Genomic DNA, 22878 nt, shown 5'->3' with positions numbered 1-22878 from the left:
GACCCCTTCCAGGGCTGAAACCCTGCTCAGCTCCTGGCCAGGGCAGCGGGGGCCACGCTGGACACCGACACTGGTTCCCAGCACACACGTGGGGAATGCCCCGCAGCCCCGCGCCCGCCCGACACCCAGCCCGCCTGGCACGGTACCTTTTCCCCACGCTGGCCACGGGATCAGCCCTGCTCCTCCTGGCTGGCGTTTTCCGCCGAGACAGCTTCCTGGCGCCAGCCCTCTCCTGAGGCCGGGCGTCCTCCCTGTGTGGGCTGCCCCCGCCCTTGCTGTCGAGGTCCCGGAGCACGCTGTAGTTGATCTTGCTGGAGATCTTCTTCTGCTCCAGCATCTTCTCGATGGCCTCCCCAGCCGTGCTAGCCTGGATCGGCTCCCGTCGCTTGCAAGACTTCTTGGGCTCAATGGAAACACAACATTACGCTTCCTGTAGGTCTTGGTCCTATGAACCTGCCAGGTGCCACTCAGGACGTGGGAGCGGGGCTCAAACAATCGGGGTCGGCTGGGGAGTCTTACTCTCCCTGGAGAGTGGGGCACCCGGGCAGTCCAGCGCTATAGGGGCCACTGGGCAGCTGCAATCTGCCCACAGCCCACCGTGCAGAGCCCCGGCCGGGCTGGGCCCCAAGCAGGCTTTCCCAGGTCACAGGGTGGGGGTGGGGGCTGGCCGGGCGTCTGCCAGTGGGAGGCCAGCACAGCGCAGGTTGGGCGGCTGGGAGCTCTCAGGTCCCTGAGGAAGAGGCCGTGCCCTACCTTGTGCTCCTTGTAGATGCCGAGCTCCCTCTCCTTCGCGATTCTCGCTTCTTTCTCTGAAAGGTCAAGGAGCGGGGTCAGCACGGCTGGCGCCCCAGGGCCCCTGGGCAGGTGAGGGTCCGTGAGGCCCGCGTCCCAGGGCGCCTGGGCGGGTGGGGGTGCATGGGGCCCGTGCTCCAGGGCGCCTGGGGGGCACTCACCCCTCTGCTCCCGCAGGTACTCGGCATTCTCCCGCATCCACAGCTCGGCCTTCACGCGGGCTTCGGCCTCGTTCAGGATGTACTGGGGCAGAGCGCAGCACCAGTCAGAGGGCACGCCCAGAGCTCAGCTCCGCCAACGTGCTCCCCTTCATACACACTGGTCAGGAAGCAGGCCTCCGACCCAAGACGGAACGTGTGTGGAGACCCAGCTAACACCTCGGCGTCCTTCACCCTTTCCAGGCCGGCCTGAGGGCCACATCCATGAACCAACCCCGCAGCCAACGCCCCCCGACTCTTGGCAGTTTGCGGTCCCCCTGGGCACGGGAGCCAGGCCAGCCAGAGCATAGGGACATAGGTCCCGGAGAAGGAACTGAGGTGAGGGCTCAAGACGCCGACTTAAGAACACGCAGGTGGCTTCAGGCACAAGGTGACTGGTGACAAATCAGGGGAAAGGCTTCCCGCCTGCCAGGGAACAAGCACTGCTGGACAAACTGCTAAGAGCCCGTCCGAACGACGGCAGGCCCAGGGGGATAGGGAGCTGTGCCCCCAGCCCACAGGAGCTTCCCAATGGGGCACAGCCTGGCACCCCACGGACCCCAACCAGCACCCCCGGAAAGGCCACTGAGAGCTCACGGCGCTTACCCTGTCAATCTCGAGGTCATCAATGCCACTGAGGTCTAGCTCACCGTCCCCGGAAGCATCTTCTAAAGGGAAGCACAGCCTGGCATTTAGGGCCGACGTCCAGTTAAATGAACGCATACATCACCTGGGCCGTCTCAGGACTCCGGGGTGCAGCCAAGGGCTTCTAGCACCCGCTTCCTCCCGGCCGCCGGCCGGTCCCGGCCCCACTCCTGCGAGTGCGGGGCAAAGGCCCAGGCGACACCCCAGCACCTTGCGGAGGAGGCGCGATGCTAACTCGGAAGACCTTCCAGTCCTCACGCTCTCCCGTATAGAGCGCTTTTCAGATCAACAAGCCCAAGAGAGGGGACCTTGGAGAGCCTTCCGGGACCACGCTCAGGACACCCCCAAAACCTGTCGGCCACCACCCTCCTGCCCCCGCTGGTCAACAGCACAACCTGCACAGCCCAGAAACCGGGGCTGGCCCTCCTGTGGGCTGCCCCTCGTCATCCAACGGTTCTCTGCCCCGTCCTGCTGGTTCCAGCCCGACAGGAACTGGGAATGCTCTCCTGCCAGCAGGCTGTCAGGGATGCTCTCCTGTCACGTTGCCGCTCCGCGGCTGAGGCAGGGCGCTCGGACACACCCCCACGCCCCTCTGCGGTCAGCCTTGCTCCCCTTGCTCTCTCAGCTCCAGCCAGCTTGGCCTCTTTCTGTCCAGGTTGCAGTGCCCCCCAGCTGCCTCAAGGCCTTTGCACATGCCCTCTGCTCAGTGCACTGTGGGACCTGCCCCGGGTTCCACTCATATGGCAGCCCCTTTGGGGTACAACCCACATGTACCTAACTGATGGGCTGGGTCTGTGTCACATCCCTCTCCCCTCTAGACCACCACCGCCACCAGGGTAGGCGTATGACCGCCCATCGCCACGCCCAGCCACAGGGCACGGGAGGAACACCTGAGCAGCGTCCCTCTCACAGAGGTTCCTTGCACACAGACGACAAGCCCTTGGTGCCCAGAGGAGAGGAAGCAGGGCCCACCTTACGGTGAAAATGAGACAAGACCAAACCCACCGCCCTCCTGGAGCTGCCTGCACACCAGGCCCCCCGGGGGAGGAAGAGCTGGGCCCCTGCACAGGCACCCCGGCACTGCAGGCACTGGAGCCCAGCAAGTGACATCCGTCTGACCAGTGGAGATGCTGCCTTTGGCCGACACTTTCCCACCAGGTTGGGTGCAAAGGTGCGGGCAGGGGATGCCAGTCTGTCCCCGTGGCCCCTCTGCACTGAGGCCTCCCGAGTTGCACAGGGGCAGGAAGGAGCCTCCAGCCACAGCCCGGCCTAACTGAGGGCTCTGGTCAGCGGAGGCGGGTCCCGGAGATGCTGACAAGCTCTGTGGCATTCAGGCATCAGCACAGCTGGGGTCATTGACTGCTCACACAGCCTGCAGCAGAGCTGGCAGTGCCCCTCCCAAGCCCACCCTTCTAGGAGGCCCCTCAGAAGCAGCACCTCCAACTCCCACAGGCAGGCGGGGACGACCCAGGCCAGGAAACCCCACCCCACGCGCCCGGAGGAGCCCCCCACCGTCTCTCCATCCCCCCTGTTCCCCCAGTCCCTGAGCACTCACTGGGGTCCCGGCTCTGGGAGGAGATGCACTCTCGGATGGAGTCCGAGATGCCCAGACTGGCCGCAGTGGGCAGAGGGCCGAGCAGGGACTCCAGGGCGGGGGGCCTACCGCCTCCCTCAGGGCCTCCTGCCGCCTCCGAGCTGCCAGGAATGCCTCCACCAAGGAGCTCCTGGTAAAAGTCCTTGTTCAGGTGGCTGGCAGCGGCCTCCAGCTCTTCATCCTCAGCGTCCTCCTCACCAAATAAGCTGGATGTGGTGTCCTCAACGGAGCCTAGGGACACAATTTCACGCACCACGTGTTAACCAGGCAGGAGGCCAGAGGGCCCGCCTGGTGAAGAGGAGCGTTTCCGCCCAGCAGCAAAAGGCACTTATTCCAGAAGACGCGCCTCGTCCCAAGGACGCCCAACACCCACCCGCCCGTGAACGGGCCTCGGCCCACACCGCACACGCGACGCACAGGTTCACTCAGAAGGGATCAGCTGTGAGCCTAACAGCTAAAACCAGAAACATTCCAGAGAAACAATGGGAAGACAGGTGACTGCGAATTAAACAAAAACTTCTTATACGTGACGCCGAAAGCAGAATCAATAAAGCGCTGATAAGTCAGATTTCATCAAAATTGAGAACTCTAGGGCTTCCCTGATGGTGCAGTGGTTGAGAATCTGCCTGCCAATGCAGGGGACATGGGTTCAAGCCCTGGTCTGGGAAGATCCCACATGCTGTGGAGCAACGAAGCCCGTGGGCAACAACTACTGAGCCAGCGCTCTAGAGCCCGCGAGCCACAACTACCGAGCCCACGCACCTAGAGCCCACGCTCAGCAGCAAGAGAAGCCCGTGCACCACAACGAAGAGTAGCCCCCGCTCACTGCAACGAGAGAAAGCCCACATGCAGCAACGAAGATGCAACGCAGCCAGAAATAAATAAATAAATTAATTAATTTAAAAAAAAAACGAAGACAGTTACACGAATGTTCACAGCGGGTTACGTGCAACAGTCCAAGACTGGAAATAATCCCAGGGTCCTTCCACCCAGCACTGGGTGCACTCGGGGACCACCACTCCACAAAGAGGGCTGATCTAGCGACGGATGGCTCACAACTACACCGAGTGAAAAAGCCAGGAGAGAAACAGGGCACACACTACACGATCCCACGCGCGTAAACAACATGACTGATTTCCAGCGACAGGAGGCAGCTGCACGGCGGGGGGCACTCGCCAGGGCCTGGGCCTGGGCCACACACCCCCGACCACGCGCACAGCTCCCTCACACCCTCTCGGCCCCTTGCTTGGAAGCCCACGCCACTACCGTGTGTGTCACCAGACATCCCACAGGAGGGCCAGCAGAGGGAGGACATCGGTCGGTCCACTCTGTCCGCCGTGGGGTCCCAGGGCCCAGCGCCCTGCACGCACGCGACACGTCCTCCGCAGGGAAGGACTCGTACCTGCGTCCGTGGCCCACGTCCTCCTCCACCCCTCCTCCAGCCCAGCCTCCGTCCTCACCGCAGAGAAGGGGACGCGGGAGCTGCGGCTTCCTCGCCAGGGCTGGAGGCTCAGGGGCTGTTCGCGAGGCGGCAACGGATCCGAGGAGCAAGACCCGCAGCCAAGGCGGGCCAGGCCCGGCCCTTCCTTCTTGAGACAACGGACGCAACGTGGAGCTGGTCCAGATAACCAAACGCAGGGGCATGGAGGAGGACACGTCCCCGACGGTCTCCCCAGAAGGGAAGCGTGTGAAAAGCTGGAACTGGAGCAGGAGATGAGTGGCCCCTCCACAGCGCCCGGTAAGCGCGACGGCGGCCACTGGCAGCCGGGCGCGGGCAGGAGAGCGAGCCCGCATCCTCGCCACGGCTGGGCAGGTGCGAACAGGTGCTGCCCGAGAAACAGAGGACTGAAGAAACCACGTGAAGGACACCACTGGGACAAAAGCCAGAGCTTCCCAAGGTCCAGAGAACAGCAAGCAGAAAGGCACCTGAGCAGACATAAAAGAGCTCGCTTCCACTGCTGGGAGAGAAAAAGCTCGCAGGCTGGGTCAGAAAGCAGAGCCCGATTCTCTGCTTCTAGAAGAGGAGGACACGGACGGAAGAGGCGCGGCAGGCAGAGCAGGGACCAGCAGGCGTGCCCCCAGGCCGCGGAGGGCGCCAGGCACCAAAAACAAGCCAGCCTCAGCTAAAACACGGCGGCCACCTCTGTCTGCAAGAGGACCTCAAAACTGACGACATGACCAGTGAGACGCCCCGACAGACACAGAGCCCAGCCCGGCTGGATGGGAGCAGAGGGGGCCTCCTCCCAAGCACCACTGGTGTCTCCAACCAGCGCACCTGAGTCGATGGCACAAGGGAGGGACGGCGCCAGCAGCACACCCGGCCGCAACGCGGTACGTGTGGGAGTTAACAACAAAATCAGAGCGCAAGAGCCCCCGCCCCAACTCTTAACTCCCTCACTTGACTCTTAGCACCAAAGACAAATGTACGCCGCGACTGTGAGTGGCGCGAAGCGTCTGGTGCCAGGACGGCGGGTCGCAGCTCCGACGACGCTCGGGCCCTGCCCTGCATGCGTGCGTCAGAGGGAACCAGCCTGGCAGCAACCTCAGTTTCCAGCAAGGAGAGAAGCTGTGAGGAGGACAGAGCAGACGGAAGCGGAAATCACCAACAGCGTACAGGAAGGCAGCAGGCCTCATAAATCAGTGCAAGAGCTGCTTGAATGGGAAATCAACAACCTAGCTAGGTTAAAATACACAGAAACAAACTATGCAGAATAAGAAAGGATAAAGATGAAATCAACCAGAGAAACAATAAAGGCAAAAGTATCATAACATACAAGTTTGTCCAAACCTGTGCCTGGATGGGACGCTGTGGCAGCCTGAGAACAGAGAGGCACACCGTCTGGCCAGGCAAGGCCTTCCCAGAACCACGGGACACTGCGGAAATGACGGATCACATTCATCGACCCAGGAAAACCCTGGGTTTCTCTCCGCAGACCCTGCAGACATCAGAAACACTCCCCGACGGCTGAGACGGGACGGTTCAGTGAAAACGGCGGTGGGTGTTTCCTTTACAGGACAATGTGCTATTTCAGCCCAAAGCGTGTGGTGTGTGTCCCGGGCAGCACAGAGGCCTTGCAGGGAAGCCGGATGACGTGCCCGTTGTCACAGGCAAGACTCAGCATGGTCTTTAAGGGTCAAGCAATGGACTAGGCAAGAGCTAGAAAGGAGGGGCCTAAAAATCGTGAAGGGCAGTAAAACACCACTATCTGTAGACGACCTAACTCACCAATTACTTGAATAATCCAATGATGAACTGAGAAGTACTAAGAGCAGTAACAGAATCCCTAACATACAGGAGCATGAAAGCAGCACCTAGAAATCAGCATCTTCCACAAACACCGCCGTTGAAGACGCCACTTATGGCAGCAACAGAGAAGGCAGTGCGGCTGGGACCCAAAGCACCTGAGGCAAGGCCTCAGACTCGGAAGAAAACCCCCGGGAGGGAGACACCCCACTCTCGCTCTCGGGGGGAGGAGGCGCCAACCTGCCCCAGGTGATCGACAGAGTGGAGAGCTGGGCTGGCGCAGGCAGCGGCCAGGATGACTCTAAAGATCGGGCGAGAAAGTGAACAAGGGCAGCTACAAACCCCAGGGAAGAGGCGGTGAGCAGGTGCTCGCCCTCCAGACTGGATGACTGATGGAACCGACGCTTACTCAGCACCCGTCCCTGTCCTGTGAGCCAGAGAGGGGGTGGGAGGGCGCCGGCCGCGGACCCGCAGCGCGTGAGCGGAGGGGGCGCCCCGAACCAGCCGGGGTGTCCCTGGAGCACGGCAAGGGAGGCAACGTGGGAGAAATGGAAACCACACATGCACAAAGAGATCTGTCCGAGGGGGCTCACGGCAGCTTCGCGAGGCCCCAAACCAGAAACGGGGGTGCACAAGAGCTGCGATGGGACGCGGGGAGAGGCGGCAGCGGGGAGGGCTGTGTGGGCCGCGGCCACGGGAGCAGGGCGCGCTCTTTCCCACAGGCAGCGTCTGCCAATGAGTGAGTACCCTGAGGGCAACGGGGACAGGAGACTGGTCCAGAAGACTTGGCCGCCCCGGAGCTGCTGGGGGCAGGGTGGCTCGGGGTGTCCTGGGAGCAGCTGACGCCCAGCTTGGTGCGTGGAGGCCTGGGGCGGGGGTGGAGCCAAGAGACAGGACGCACGGCCACGGTGGGGGCGGCAGGAGGGGCAGGTGCCGGACACGGGTGAACCGAGCCAGTGGGCGAGGAGACGTGGCTGGACTCACCATCTTTTGTCAGGCTGGCAAGGGCCCCCTTTGCCTTTGGCCGGCTGTTTTCTAGTTCAATCTCAATTGCGTCCTGGTAGCTGGATATTTCACCTGAAGCAATAAATTAACAGCAAAATGTAAGCACAGGGGACTTCCCTGGTGGCCCAGTGGCTAAGACTCTGCGCTCCCAGTGCAGGGGGCCCGGGTTCGATCCCTTGTCAGGGAACTAGATCCCACATGCGTGACGCAACTAAGGAGCCCGTGAGCCACAACTAAGGAGCCTGTCTACCACAACGAAGACCCAGTGGAACCAAACAAACAAAGAAACAAATAAATAAATAAAATGTTTTTTTTTGAAAGCAAGCATACAGTCCGTTCCTGTAAGGACCTGAAGCACCCGCACATTAAGATGGGCTGCTTACCTTCCACCTCCTCCAGCTGTTTTGACAGGACCTGTTCCAGCTGAAAAGGCACAGAACGAATGCATTTAATGAGAGGAGCGAGAGCGGTGCCTGCCAGTACCCGGAGGCCTCTCGACCCCAACGCAGGTCCCCAGCCTGACGAGAGGGACTCGGGCTTCAGGCCCCCAGAGACATGAGCACCAGGGCCCTCAGGAAGGCGGCTTGCCCCGGAAACTGTATGGGATGCACTGAGGGGGGGTCTGGGGAGACCCCATCAGCAGATGAGATGGCTCGGGGCCCAGGATGGACTGCGCTCAGTGTGGTGCACCCTGGCCCCCCCTTCAGTCTTCGTAGCTAAGCCACTGTTGTGAAGGAAGAGCAGGAAACGGGCGTGCGGCCCACCTGCTTCATCCGCAGCTTCCTCTGCCCAGCTGTGTACGACGGGGGGTCGCACTCCTCTTCCAAGTCGACCTTCATGAACTCGTCCACAGTCAGCTGACTGGTGGGGGTATCTTCAAACTCCGTGAGCCTGAAACAGACGCTTGAAAGGGAAGATGGTGCCCGAGAACAGCGCTCAAACCAGCACCCAGGGCTTCCCTGCTGGCAAAGGGGCTGGGAATCCGCCTGCCAATGCAGGGGACACGGGTTCGAGCCCTGGTCCAGGAAGATCCCACATGCCGCGGAGCCACTGAGCCCATGAGCCACAACTACTGAGCCCGCGTGCCACAACTACTGAAGCCCACACGCCTAGAGCCCATGTTCCGCAACAAGACAAGCCACCGCGATGAGAAGCCCGTGCACCGCAACGAAGAGTAGCCCCCATTTGCAGCAACTAGCGAAAGCCCACGTGCAGCAAAGACCCAACACGGCCAAAAAATAAATAAAACAAATTTAAAAAAACCCAGCACCCCGTTTACAAAAGTCCCTCAGGGGTGCTGGTTCCCAGGCCCAGCACCCTGCCACACACAGCTGTGAGCACAGGCCCGGGGGCTGTCCGGCAGCCTCTCAGCCCCTACTCTATCCTGCCGATAGCTTGGGCCCCAGGGAGAAAAAGGCATGGCACCCTCATTGCTCCCACAGTTGACTCAAGAAGGCCCCAGAAGGAAGGCGGCTGAGCCACGGGTCCCAGGCGGGCAGGGCTCCTGCACTGCAGTGTGCCCGGCCATAATTAATTCTTGTCCGTTTCCTACATTTTATACAATCTTCAAAATGTTCAACAGAAAAATTTTTAAAGAGAACCAGAGTTCAAATAAGCAAAATAAATTTCCCTCTGCCTTTGAAAACTGCCACAGGATATGATCGCAGTTGAAAGACAGCCATCAAGAGCTCCAGACTCAGGGTAAATACCCGGTGCTGACGGCCGTGCCAGCCACTCTGGGCCGGTGCCTCTCTCGCCACAGTCCACGTGGAGCCCCGCTGGAGCTGCCGTAATGACCCTGTGAACACGGTACCCAAAGCAGGGGCTCGCCCGACCACTCCGTTACAGGGACACAGTCGCCCTCTGCTTGAGCCCGGCTTCCTCCAGAGAGACCGGTCACTCAGGCTGCACCAGCCAGGACACAGGCGAGGCCACTCTCAGTACCTGTTTCCTGACCTGTGAGTCAGGGTGACTTTTCAAACCACTGTCCACCTCGACACGGGGTGGAAGAAAGGGTCCACCACTTGGACGGACTGAGACGCTGTGCAGGGAAGCCTGCCCAAGCCCCCGGCTGTGACAAGAGCGACCCACCTCTTGCGCAGCGTGGATTCGCACACCTTGACCACGCTGATGACCTCTTTGACCGTTCTCCGGAAATCATGCATCCTAGCTGCAACTAGAAGTGCTGGAAAGGAACACAATGGAAAATTCAGAAACAGGGTGCTCCTGTCCAAAACAGGACCGATCCCGTGCGCAGAGGGCTGATGACCCCATAGTGCGACCAGCTGGAAAGACAGTGCCAGAGGGTGCTCTGGGAGCCCCTGGGGCGACACCGTCCTCCTCACCTTACTGTGGGCGGTGCTGCACGGTCTGCACGACTGTCAGAACACCTAAGATCCACCAACCGCTTTGCAGGCAATTATACAATAATTTTTAAAAACGTAAGAAGTACCGCACGTTCCCTTTTTAAACGCGAGAAAAATTAAAATACATTTTTTGAGAACTTTGTGTAAACCTCTCAAAGCAAACGAGTGAACTCTGAGGTGACCTGTGTGAGAAACGCTGGCTGGTGATGGACAAGCCAGGGATCGGGGAGAGAGGGAGTGGGCCCGGGTGTGCTGTGCTGGTGACCACAACTGGCTGGACCCTAGGAGGCGCCCAGATTCTGGACTGCAAACTCGGGAGTTGGGCTTAGAGATGGAAAATGCATCTCAGGAAGCACTGATCCTGCTGGCTGCTGAGCGCTCTGGAAAGGAGTGGACTCGACCTTGTGGGCCAAGGTAAGAGGCTAAGAGGAAGGGTAACGGCCCTCCTGGGGAGGGGCTCCAGGTCCAGGGAGCGTCAGGAACAGAGCAGGAGGGCCGTCTGTGGGCTGCTGCCACCTGGAGGGGAGATGAGACAACTGTCCTTTGGGGAACGGGGGAGCTAGCCCGAAAGCCCGGGGTGCCCTCTGCAGCAATGACTCAGCACGGCTGCACCTCAACATTCAAGCCTGGGGTCAAGGCCAGGAAGCCTGGCAGCCCACTTGGCCTCTGAGGGTCCTGCCTGCTCCCCAAGACAGAGGGGAGGCCAACAGGAAGCAGGTGGAAGTCCCCGAGGGCCGGGTGAGGGCCGGGCAAGCGAGGCCAGCAGGCAGCCTTGGTGACAGCCCACTACCTACCGGCTCGGCCTGCTGAAGAGTCGGGACAGAAAGCACCCGCACACTGGCAGCGGGACGCAGCCAGCGCGACTCCGAGGCCGCCTTACCTGCCCCACAGAGGCCCGAAGGGCGCCGGCCCGTGTGCATCCAGTCCCTCTTCATCCTCTGCAGGAGCCTCAGGGCCGTCATGGACACCTCGTGGTTCTTGTCACCGAACTCCAGCAGGTGGGCGAAGCGCGGGATGTACAGGCAGGGGTCTGCGGAAGACACGCACCTCAGCCGGCCGTACGCGCCCTGGAACAGGAGTGTGCAGCGCCAGGAGGCCCCGCGGTGCATGTGCTCCACATCTGGCAGCACACGGAAACCCACCTGGTGCGACAGGTGCCCCCCCGCCCGCCCTTCCACTGCACAGGCTCCCCAGGGCCCCTTTCCTCCGCCACGAGCCCCCCTCCTGGACACGCAGCCTCCTGGAGCAGCTGCAGACACTGCGGCCGGGCAGCCGCCGCACCCAGAGTGGAGCCGGTGGGCAGGACGTGCGTGCCCTGCCACGTGACATGGGGGCCCCAAGCCCGCGTGCACATCGCACACGCTCCCGCAGACACATACACAAAACCCAGCTGCTTCATTTGGCAGTTCGTGGACTGCTGTGAGTCAGCCAGTTTTTTACGTACTTATTTTCTGCACTTACTTTTGTGTAATGCCAGCTTATATCGTCTGCCCTCCTGTCTACGGGCGTGTGCGCCTCTTCAGATGAACACGTCTCTCACTAAGGGAGTGTCAGCCCGGCTCAGGAGGGACCAGAGCCGCCTGCACACACACCCTCTCCCTCCTTACCAGCACTTCCTCACGCAGCTTTGGGCTAGAAGCTTCACAGAGCGGGCAAAAACCACCAAGTAATTTACTCAATTCAGCTAAGCGTCTGGATTGCCATAGGCAACTGAAGGAACCCTACAGAGCTCTATGACAGAGAATAGCGGGGTGAGACCTCCTTTGGACAAGATCATCCAGGAAGGTTGTGCTCAGGGGGCCGTGGCGGAGGCCCGAGGAGGGGGTTCCAGGAGGGGACGGGTTGGCCTGGAAGCAGGTGTGTACAGGCGGACGGAGGAGGATGAAGGGCAGGTCGGGAAGACCCTGGGAGGCACAGGAGGAAAGGGAACTGGTCAGCTCATCTCTGACCCCCCCAACAGCAGCGCAAGCAGGTGTGTCAGAGACCCCAGCTGTTTGCCAACACCCAGCACCAACCTTCTGGGCCCCAGCCTGCCCACTTCTCCTGGCCTCCCTACATCTACAGGGCATTCATGACTGAGCTCTGGTCCCTGGAAGCCCCATAGATCCTACGAGCACCTCTTCCATCCCTGCCGGCCTTGGCTCACATACAGGACCCAGGGAAGGTTTCTGAGGCCACAGCGACTGGCAGCCACCCCTGAAGCAGCCTGGGTTGCCCGGGACCGCATGGATTCAGGCGGACACTCCCCTGCACTGACCGAGAAGGCTGTGGTGGCGTAGGGAGCGGAACAGTGCCTCTTGGTTGCCTTATGCCAGCCGGATCCTAACAGCCACCCAGCTCAGCCCAGCCAACACAGTGTAGAAATTAATAAGGGCAACCTCGAGTAAAACGGAGGCAGGAAGCCCTGAAGGGGCCGCTCCCACACCAGGCCCTCCTTCCCAGCTTGCTTCGCGCTTCTGGGCAGGAAGAAGCTGGTGCGCTACCCGGGGAAGAGGAAGGAAGATTTTCTCCCGGCCCAGCAACAGCCCAGCCAATGAGAAACCGCCACACCCTCAACTCTCACTTTCCTCCAATGGAGACTGGAAAACCTTCAAAGCAGCCCCGCCCAACTTCCTCCCCGCCCCCCCCGCCCCCCAATAAAGGAAGGCTCCTCTCCATTGTTGCAGGACTTGCTTGTGGTTTGCTATAGCTTGGGGGTCCCGAACTGCAATTCCCCTGCCTCTCCCGAGTAAACTCATGTTGCTGGTAGCGTAACTGGCTGTTTTAGGTTGACAACAGGCAGCTACCACCACTTAACCCCCTTTTCAGAGACGGCAAGGTGGCCAAGATGGGGCAGAGCCAGTCGAGCCCAGGCATTCTGGAGCTACACCTACTTCCACTGTGGGTGTTTTGTTTTGGGTTGGTTTGGGGTTTTGGAGGGTTATTTGCTTGCTTAAGATATTATTGGGAGAAAACATTTTAAAAATATAATTGCTAAGGTTTCTAGTTATATACAATAAAACAAAACCCATCAGAACTGGGGATTAAATTAAAAGCACATTAAAAGATCTCATCCTGATTTGGGTGGAACTTTGACGCTGATTAGTTCTTGAAATAGAAAACTGTAGTACTGGTAAAAATTTCAAGGCAAACATGCCAGCAGTCTGGGATAGGTGTGGAATGGACTGGGGCATTTAAAGTAGGGAGAAGAAAAAAAAAAACTAGGAGAAAACAACAAACCACAAGTATAGATCCCACAATGTAAGTTAAATTCCCTAATCAGCTTGCACAAAAGCGCTAAAACCAGGATATGGTGTTTACAAGAGACACTTAAAAATAATGCAAAAAGGTGAAGATCAAAAGGCTATGCTGGGACCCATGAAGCAGGTCACCAGGAGAAAAAGGGCAGCTGTGAAGGGAGCAGCAACACGGGACTCAGGGCAAGGGATCACTGGAAGGGACACAGACGAATGTTTCTTATGATGGAAAGGACAAGATAATCTTAAAGAAGACAGGACAGTCACAAATCTGTAGACACACCGGGAAAGAGAAAGCATTAAATAAAGCAGGAAGTGTTGGAAACAGAAACTTCCACACTTGATATGAGATTTTAACATAACCACAATGATATGAGATTTTTAACACAATTCCCTCAAATTTGACAGACTGGCTTAGGGGAAAAAAAAGACCAAATGGGGAACTGGATGCCATCACCATAGGCTCAATTTAACAAATATGTTTTAAAGTCAGTACCTTACAAAAAGTAATCATTCTTTTCCAAAGTCTGTGGAACAGTTATGAAAATTGACCGTGTATTAAAGAACAAAGAAACCCTCCCTACATCCCAGAGAACAGAAATATCACAGGACGTGCCCTTTGACCTCAAGGGCAAGAAAACTAAAAATTAGCAAGACAAGGGTACACAGCCCCCTCACCTCCAGACAAACTATTAGGAAATTAAAGAACAATTTTCTAGGTAACTTAACAGACTTAAGTGCTTAGGTAAGGACAAAATAATGAACTAAGTAGTTAAATAAAAAACTGACAAAGTGAAATATTTAAAACAGGCAAAAAAGAAGACTTAAATAGACATTTCTCCAAATACAATATACAGATGTCCAACCGGCACATGAGAAACTGCTCAACATCACTAATTATTACAGAAATGAAAATCAAAACTCCAACGAGGTACCACCTCATAACAGTCAGAATGGCCATCAACAAAAAAAGCTTTACAAATAATAAATGCTGGAGAGGGTATAGAGAAAAGGGAACCCAGAACCCTCCTACCCTGTTGGTGGGAATGTAAATTGGTACAGCCACTATGGAGAACAGTATGGAGGGTCCTTAAAAACCTAAAAATATAGTTACCATATGACCCAGCAATCACAATCCTGTGCATATATCAGGAAAAGATACATGCACCTCGACGTTCACAGCAGCACTATTCACAGTAGCCAAGATGTCCATTGAGAGGGGAGTGGATGAAGATGTGGTACACATATACAATGGAATATTAATCAGCCTTAAAAAAGAAAAAGAGACTTCCCTGGTGGCACAGTGGTTAAGAATCCACCTGCCAATGCAGGGGACATGGGTTCGATCTCTGGTCTGGGAAGATCCCACATGCCACGGAGCAACTAAGCCCGTGCGCCACAATTACTGAGCCTGCGCTCTAGAACCTGCGAGCCACAACTACTGAGCCCGTGTGATGCAACTACTGAAGCCCACACGCCTAGAGCCCGTGCTCCGCAACAAGAGTAGCCACCACAATGAGAAGCCCCTGCTCCTGCAGCTAGAGAAAGCCCGCGTGCAGCAATGAAGACCCAATGCAGTCAAAAAATTTTTTTAAAAGAAGGAAATAATGCCACTTGCAGCAACATGGATGGACGTAGAGATTATCATACTAAGTGAAGTAAACCAGAAAAGGACAAATACCATGTGATGTTGCTTATATGTGGAATATTAAAAAATACAAAAGAGATACAAACCAACTTATTTACAAAACAGAAAGAGACTCACAGCCATAGAAAACTTATGGTTACCAAACGGGAAGGGGCGGGGGATGGAGGTGGGGATTAACACATATACACCATTATATATAAAATAGATAACCAGTAAGGACCTACTGTAAAGCACAGGGAACTATACTCAATATTTTGTAACAGCCTATAAGGGAAAAGAATCTGAAAAAGTACACATATATATGTATATACATATTTATCTATATATAATTGAATCAAGGTGCTGTACACCTGAAACATGATATTGTAAATAACTATACTTCAAAAAAAGCTAACTAAAAAAAAAGATTACATGAGCGTTGCAAAGCGGGCTAAAAAAGGGGAAATGGAAATATTACTTCTAAAGCCAAATGAAACATTAAAAAAACAGGTTAAAAACCTCCATCTTAAGAAAAAAAATTAATACAGGAAAAAAGAAGTAATAAAGAAAAGTAAATGCATAAGTAAATTATTTTCACCAGGAAAAGAATTTTAGGAGATAAAACCAAAAACACTATGGTGCTGGTACAAAGACAGATATATAGACCAATGGGACAGAATACAGAGCTCAGAAACAAACTCACACATGCACGGTCACATGATCTCTGATAAGGGTGCCAGGACTACACAATGGGGACAGGGTAACGTCTTCAACAAATGGTGCTGGGAAAACTGGACACCCACATACAAGAGAAAAAAGATGGACCCTTATCTCACACATCATATACAAAACTCAACTCCAAATGAATTAAAGACCTAACCGTACGACATGAAACTGTAAAACTCCTACAAGAAAACGTCGGGGAAGAGCATGACATTGGAATGTGCAATGACTTCTTGAATATGACACCAAAAGCACAGGCAACAAAAGCAAAAACAGACAAATGGGACTATACCAAACTTAAAACCCTCTGTGCAGCAAAGGAAACAGTCAACAGAGTGAAAAATGCCACCTACAAAACAGGAGGAAGTGTTTGCAAATCATGCATCCGGTAAGGGATAAATCTCCAGAATATGCAGAGAACGCCTAAATCTCAGCAATGACAAAACCAACCCGATTCAAAAAGAGACAAAGGAGTCCAAGGGACTTCTCTCCAGAGACACAGAGGTGACCAACAAGCACCTGACGCGGTGCTCCACATCACTGACCGTGAGGGACTCAAACCCACCGTGAGACAGCACTTCACCTGTTAGTTAGGACGGCCGCCCAGGGGGTCGTCTCTCCGGGAGTTCATCCCGTCCCTTCCGCCCCTGACAGTCCCACGGACTCCGGACAGCACAGGCGCGGAGGCTGCAGGGTGGGCCTCGAAGAGGGGCAGCCCCTACGTAGGAGCTCGGACCACGCCAAGATCACCAAAGCCGCCGCCGGCCGTCCCGCCGCGGGCACGCGCCCACACGGTCCCTCCCGCATCTTCGCGGCCGGATTCCAGCAAGCGCCCGCACGGGGCGGGGCGGGGCGGGGCGGGGCGGGGCGGGGCGGGGCGGGGCCGGACAGGGGCGGGCGAGCACGTCGGCCGCGCGGGGCGCAGCCGGGCAGGGGGCGGAGCCACAGGCGAGTACGTCGACCGCGCGGGGCGGGGCCGCGGCGTGACGCGCGGGCGCCGCGGCGGTGCGGGCGAGGGCGGGCGGGCTGGAGGCTCCGGCCGGCGGGCGGGGCGGCGCGAGGGAGCAGCGCCCGCCGCCCCGGGCAGGCCGGCCCCCCGCGCGCAGGGCCGCCGCGGCCCCATGCTGCTGCCCCTGGCCTGCCTGCACGGCCGGGTGGCGCAGTGCCTCACCGCGCTCCTAGTGCTCGCAGAGCCGCCCCCGAGGCCCCGGCGCGGCGCGAGGGCGCACGGCGCGCCGCCCCCGCGCGCGGAGGCCGCCCTGCCCGCGAAGATGGCCGCGGAGCTCTACGCGCCCACCGGCGCCGCAGCCGCGGCCGCCACCGCCACGGACATCGCCAACAGCAACGCCGCCGCCGCCGCCGCGGGCAGGAAGGGACGGCCCAGCGCCCCGCTGCCCGCCCTGCCACCGCCCGCGCCCGCGCCGCCCGCACTCGACAACAACAACTTGGAGAGCCCCAACTGGCAGTCCTTCCACCCGACCCTGCGCGAGAGGTGAGCCCGGACCTGCGCCCCCGCCCCTGTCCGCGCCCCGCGCCGACCCGAGCCCCGAGCCGTGTCCTGTGCCTCTGCCCTTTGCAGGAACGCGCTGATGTTCAACAACGAGCTCATGGCCGACGTGCACTTCGTCGTGGGGCCCCCGGGCGCGGCCCGGAGGGTGCCTGCCCACAAGGTTGGTAGAGGCTCGGCCCTTTGAGCTCCCAAAGGCGACCGGCCGCCTCCCCGAGTATGGACGGTCCTCTTCCCGGGTGTGGCAGCCGCTGGGGGCAGGGAGGGCCCAGGGCTCAGGGCAGCTCTCTCTCTCATCCACAGTATGTCTTGGCCGTGGGTAGCTCTGTCTTTTATGCCATGTTTTACGGGGACCTGGCAGAAGTCAAGTCAGAAATCCACATCCCTGACGTGGAACCTACAGCTTTTCTCATCTTGTTAAAGTAAGTCTGCCTCCTTAGGGTGCAAGGATGGGGCGGTTCCTCGCTGCCTGGTTCCGCCAGCCAGCTGCCTGCAGCCTCCTGAAGTCCACAAGGATGGAGGGCTCCTCTCCCAGGCCCTGGGTGCGCGGCGTGCCCCACGCGGCCTGTGACTTGGCCCCGTCCTGCCTAGGTACATGTACAGTGACGAGATTGACCTGGAAGCTGACACGGTGCTGGCCACTCTGTATGCCGCCAAGAAGTACATTGTCCCCGCGTTAGCAAAAGCCTGTGTCAACTTCCTGGAGACGAGTCTGGAAGCCAAAAACGCCTGTGTGCTGCTGTCCCAGAGCCGGCTGTTTGAGGAGCCCGAGCTGACCCAGCGCTGCTGGGAGGTCATCGATGCTCAGGCTGAGATGGCCCTGAGGTCCGAAGGCTTCTGTGAAATTGACTGGCAGACGCTGGAGATCATCGTGATGCGGGAGGCCCTCAACACCAAGGAGGCTGTGGTCTTCGAGGCAGTCCTGAGCTGGGCCGAGGCAGAGTGCAAGAGGCAGGGCCTGCCGGCCACCCCGCGCAACAAGAGGCATGTTTTGGGGCCAGCCCTCTACCTGGTCCGAATTCCAACTATGACCCTGGAAGAGTTTGCCAACGGCGCCGCCCAGTCGGACATCCTGACGCTGGAGGAGACCCACAACATCTTCCTGTGGTACACGGCAGCCAACAAGCCCCTCCTCGAATTCCCCCTGACCAAGAGGAAGGGCCTCGCCCCACAGAGGTGCCACCGCTTCCAGTCCTCCGCCTACCGCAGCAACCAGTGGCGCTACCGTGGCCGCTGCGACAGCATCCAGTTTGCCGTGGACAGGAGAGTATTTATTGCGGGGCTGGGCTTGTACGGCTCTAGCTCTGGGAGAGCGGAGTATAGCGTGAAGATTGAACTCAAGCGGCTGGGGGTGGTCCTGGCGCAGAACTTGACCACGTTTGTCTCCGACGGCTCCAGCAGCACCTTCTCAGTCTGGTTTGAACACCCCGTGCAGGTGGAGCAGGACACCTTCTACACCGCCAGCGCCGTCCTGGATGGCAGTGAGCTCAGCTACTTTGGGCAGGAGGGCATGACCGAGGTGCAGTGCGGGAAGGTGACCTTCCAGTTCCAGTGCTCTTCCGACAGCACCAACGGGACCGGGGTCCAGGGCGGGCAGATCCCCGAGCTCATCTTCTACGCCTGAGGCGCTGTGGGGTGGCAGGGACGCACTGCGAGTGGCAGGCCCTTTCTCTACAGGCAGCCCGTGACCGGCCACCTCAAAGGTTGCGCTCGCGGCGTGCCTCCTCTGCAAGTAGTCGGCTGGAGCCTGAAGCTGTGACACAAGATGCTTTCCTACACAGCCAGAGCCTCGGCCTCTGCATCTCTTGTACGTTGGGGCGCACCTCCCAGGTGGAGGGCAGATTTGGGGGGCACAAGGCAGGCTCCAGATTCCCGCCCAGGGGCACCCACACCGCCTGCTTTGAGGGCTTTGCCGTCCCTCGCATCCTCTTGGATTCTATTCTAAGTGGTTCTAAGCTTAAGATCTTCTGTTCAAATCTAAAATGGGAAAAGTCACTTAAAGTAGTTCACCTGTTTAAGTGGATTTTCATAATAAAGTTTTAACAAAATGAGAGCCATAGATAAATGACTGCGAGTCTCAAATTGCCCTAACAGTGCTTAGTGGGTAGTCCCAAGAGGCCCACCCGTCCCCGAGTTTGCCCTCTGCCGGCAGCCCGGGCCTCCGCCATCTGGGAGGGCTTGCTCTCTGGGCTGCAGCCAGACTGCTCTAGAAAAAGCCAGGTGTCAGGTTGTGTCTACTTCCTCAAGTGTCACTAGCTGCTCAGAATCCTACTGTTTGATTTCGACTGGGTGGGGGCGTGGGGGGTGCTCTGCCGGGCCCAGGGCTCCTGCCCCCAAGAGCGGACCTCCCACCTCAGGCTCCGCAGCAGCCTGCAGGCGCGTGCTGTGGCGTCAGGCAGGCTCGCTGGGCCTCTTGCCTCTATCCTCCCTTGCTGCAAACTCCTTGGGCATTTGTTTCTGAAAAACTTCCGCATGACCCCCGGAGGGAGGGACCGTGTCACTCGGCACAGGGATACAGCCCCCAGCCCCAGGTCCCCCCGTGCCCGTGGCCCTCCTCCTCCGGGCCCACCCTGCTGGACCGTGCCTTCCCGGCCCCAGGGGACCACCCTGTGGGTGACCCAGGACTGCACGCCCTGCCCACCCTCCCTGGCCCCACACACCACCTCCTTAGTACAAGGAGGTGCCTCTAGACGCTGATGGGCGAAGGAGGGAGCAGCCCCTCCAAGCCAACTGTGCAAACAGTCCTCACGGTAAAGCTGCCACAAAGGCCGACCGACCGTGGCTGGGAAAGGCCCGGCTCCATCTGCAGGGGGCCTGCCCACCCGAGGCACCGTGCTGCCAGGGGTGCTCCTCGAGAGATGGAGAGACAGGCCCCCATCCACGCAGCACTTTCGTCTCACTCCATCCCTACCTGCGGGCACTGACCACAGCATTCTGGTTTTAGACCAGAAATAACCCCCCAGGCTGCTGGGCTCCTGGCAGCCTCCAGGTGAGACACTTCTTCCCTGTTAGGTCCCTGCCCTTGCACACGCCGCCCTCCCACCCAGAGCACCGGCAGCGCGCCCCGTGAGCCCCGCAGTACCTATTGCTGGTGCGTTGATGCAGAGCTCTCTCGCCAAAAGAAGGAACGTCTTCCCCAGCACATAAACGTTCACCTGTCGTGAAGACACCACAACTAAGAAGGGCGTTCATGTGCAGGAAATGTTTCCCTTCTTACTTCATCGTTCAGTCTTTAAGAGTCCCCCCTGCTGCCCCCCACGAGCCCCCAGAGCAGCCCAGGGCACTCCTTCCCTCCCCCAGGTGGCTTTTTTAGACTCTACCACTATCTCAGCAACGACTGAACTTGCTGAGAAGAAAAGCTGCCTCGAGTAGCTGGCCGAGCAGAATCATCAAGGGCGCAAGGCGCCACGCCTGCGGGGCCCACGGCCACTCTTCTACCCCGTTCCCAGGGGCTCACGGGGGCATCCTCTTCTGTCCCCACGGGCCAGCTCAGTCCTGGCTGTGGGGCTCTGCAGGCCTCAGTGACCCTACACTGCTCCCACCTCAGGTCCGAATCCACCGTGGAGCCTGCCCCTGACCCAGTCACCTGCCAGAACCTCCCCGGGTGCGACTGAGCCCGGGGCCTGGCCAGGCACTGTCCTCCCAGCCTGCCTGGTGCTGGCCGAGGGCTGGGCAGCTCGTGGGCAGGACGCTGCTGAGTGGACTTTGATGGCAGGAGTAGTGCAGGGAAGACTCGGATGGCGTGCAGATCTGAGAAAAGCCCAGGCTCTCACCCCAGGCCCGAGCTGTGGGCTTCGCCGTCCCAGCCTGAGCTGGAGAAACCCCTGCCCACCTGCCTTCACCCCAGCCCTGCCCACAGGACTCGGGCCTCGCAGGAGGGCTGCCTCTGACCTCCTCAGAGAGCTCCCTCACCTGATCAAGCCTGGCCTGTGAGCCCCTTGGCCCAGCACCCAAGAGGGCGCCAGAAAACGTGCTGAGGAAGAGTGAAGACCTTGTTGTGCGTCATATCCATCACGGGGCTTGCACATGGCACACGGGCGCCTGCTGCCACCAGGGGACCAGGGTGCTAAGGAGTGGTACAATGTTGAGTCTCCTTAGGAGAGGAGATGAGGGTACCTGTGGGCACCAGGCAGCTTGGGGCCTTCCCAGCGGAGGTCAGGCCTCCCTGTCCAGGCAGCAGAGGGCACCCCCCACCCCACCGGCAGTCACTCTGTCCTCCAAGATCCCCATCACAAGGGCTGGGGGCTCCCGGGGATGCCTGCCACCAAAGCACGCGTGTCAGTGTGCATCCTCCTCCGCTGGGTTCCCACCAGGCTCCTGCATCCCGACCCTCCTGCCTCATCCTCTGCTGAGGCCAGAGCAGAACGGACCTGCCACCCGGCGTGCTGTCTTCACCTTCCCTGCAGCACATCCCGACCCTGCCTGCCCACGCCATGACCCCCACCACCCCAACCCCGGGACCTAGGCAGACGAAGCCTGAATGCTGCAGGAAAGCGTTCTCTGAACAACTTCAAGTGGAAAATCAAATTTTAAAAAGGATATGCCTGTAAAATGTGTGGTTATTGCCAGAGATGCTTTGATGGTCACTCTCCTGTGTCTGCGGCTGTGTGTGGGTGGCCAGCCCTCCCTGTGCCCCTACCACATGGCGGGCAGGCTCCGCAGACCTTGAGGGCTCCTGGCTCTGCCTCTGAGGGGCCGGGGCCCAGGCACGTGAGTGCCTATGTGTCAGCCTCACTATAAGGGGGGACAAAGGGACATCCTGCCAAGACCCTCAGGGTGCAGTGGGCCCTCCACAGCTCCTGCCAGAGGGTGTTGGCTGTGAGCTGAACCCAGGGAGAAGCCCACCTTGGTGCGCGTGTGAGTGAGAACGGAGTGAGCCCTGAGCCTTCAGCTCACGTCCTCTAAGCGCTCAGCCCTTGGCAGTGCAAGCCTCCGAGTGGGACCCTCACCCGACACGCGTGCTCCACACCCACAATCAGCTGCAGACACGTGTGTCCTGTGAGTGCTGAGCCTGTCCCAGCCCCTCGAGGGCGGGGCCCGCGTGGGAGGCTGGGAGCGGGGGGCTGGGGGGTGACGGTTGCCAGGTCACCTCCCACCTTCCCAGTGCCCAGGTTGGGCTCTGCCCAAGACCAGGGGGCCCGAGGCGCACCCTTCCACCTGAGGTGTTAGAACTGTCTGTGTGTGTCCAGCCTGAACGTACGGGGTCTCACTGGTCAGCACAGTGACTCTCCGCTGGGCCCCGATCCAGCCCCAGGTGAGTGGGTGCATCTACTCTGTCACCCTCTCCCACCTGAACCCTGACTGGTGTCCCACTTCCCAAGGTGTGAAGCAAGAAGGTGCTGGAGCGCCTCCCTCCCCCTCCCAAGCGCCCATGCACTTCTGGCGCTGTCCTGCGCCAGCCCTCACTCCTGTCCTTCCTGGGAGTCACCAGGACGGAAACCAGGCCACGTGGCCTTGCCCTGACCAAACGCAGCACTGGAGTGCCGGATCTTCACGATTCCAAGGGATTATGCTTAGCGTGACCCCTGAATATCTCAGCAGGGCTCCTGAGAGATGCCATTTATAAAGGCACCTGGGAGAACACAAATGCAGGTGGCATCTGAGTTCAGTGAAGGTCTGTCTGCCGGCACCGAGGGCACTGAAGGCCCAGCACCGGGCTTGCGAGGAAGCTTCCCCGTGGGGGTGGGATTCCTACGAATTCTGCATGAGTCCTCACACTGCAGTCACGTCTGCTTTCCATGACATTCGTTTTCCTTCCGAGCCCTCAGTGGAGTGATCACCACAGAGCCCAACTCCAGGGCACGGGGCCAAGCTCGCCCCAGCCCCAGCGCCATCACCAGGGACAAGTGCGGAGTTGCGGTGGCTCCGCCCCGGCGCTGCTCCCACCCCGTGAGCGTCCCATCCACACAGGTGTCCCTCTTGTTGGGTCTTTCCATTACCGT

The 22878-nt window shown here is 58.9% G+C and overlaps 2 protein-coding genes across 10 annotated transcripts in view; one reads left to right on the top strand and one right to left on the bottom strand.

Moving 5' to 3' along the window:
* BRF1 (BRF1 RNA polymerase III transcription initiation factor subunit) overlaps positions 1-22878 on the bottom strand; it is a 69839-nt gene that overhangs the window by 5638 nt on the left and 41323 nt on the right. For 8 of the 9 annotated variants that reach the window (XM_060145930.1, XM_060145852.1, XM_060146086.1 and 5 more), the window contains 11 exons: positions 20019-20091; positions 10724-10873; positions 9569-9662; positions 8242-8368; positions 7861-7900; positions 7457-7549; positions 3190-3459; positions 1596-1657; positions 954-1035; positions 754-809; positions 147-403 (listed from right to left, as the gene is read on the bottom strand). In XM_060145930.1, coding sequence (XP_060001913.1) covers positions 147-403; positions 754-809; positions 954-1035; positions 1596-1657; positions 3190-3459; positions 7457-7549; positions 7861-7900; positions 8242-8368; positions 9569-9662; positions 10724-10873; positions 20019-20091 — 1304 coding nt within the window. The remainder of the gene's footprint in view (positions 1-146; positions 404-753; positions 810-953; positions 1036-1595; positions 1658-3189; positions 3460-7456; positions 7550-7860; positions 7901-8241; positions 8369-9568; positions 9663-10723; positions 10874-20018; positions 20092-22878) is intronic. The other variant, XM_060145757.1, reaches the window with a different exon arrangement.
* BTBD6 (BTB domain containing 6) lies at positions 16514-18987 on the top strand. The gene is made up of 4 exons (XM_060144849.1): positions 16514-16921; positions 17009-17099; positions 17240-17358; positions 17528-18987. Exons 1-4 carry the CDS (start codon positions 16551-16553, stop codon positions 18558-18560), a joined length of 1614 nt encoding a protein of 537 aa, XP_060000832.1. The 5' UTR covers positions 16514-16550; the 3' UTR covers positions 18561-18987.

The sequence above is a fragment of the Lagenorhynchus albirostris genome, chromosome 1 (genome assembly GCF_949774975.1).
Source record: "Lagenorhynchus albirostris chromosome 1, mLagAlb1.1, whole genome shotgun sequence".
Lineage (NCBI taxonomy): Eukaryota > Metazoa > Chordata > Mammalia > Artiodactyla > Delphinidae > Lagenorhynchus > Lagenorhynchus albirostris.
This window is presented reverse-complemented; position numbering and strand designations above follow the sequence as displayed.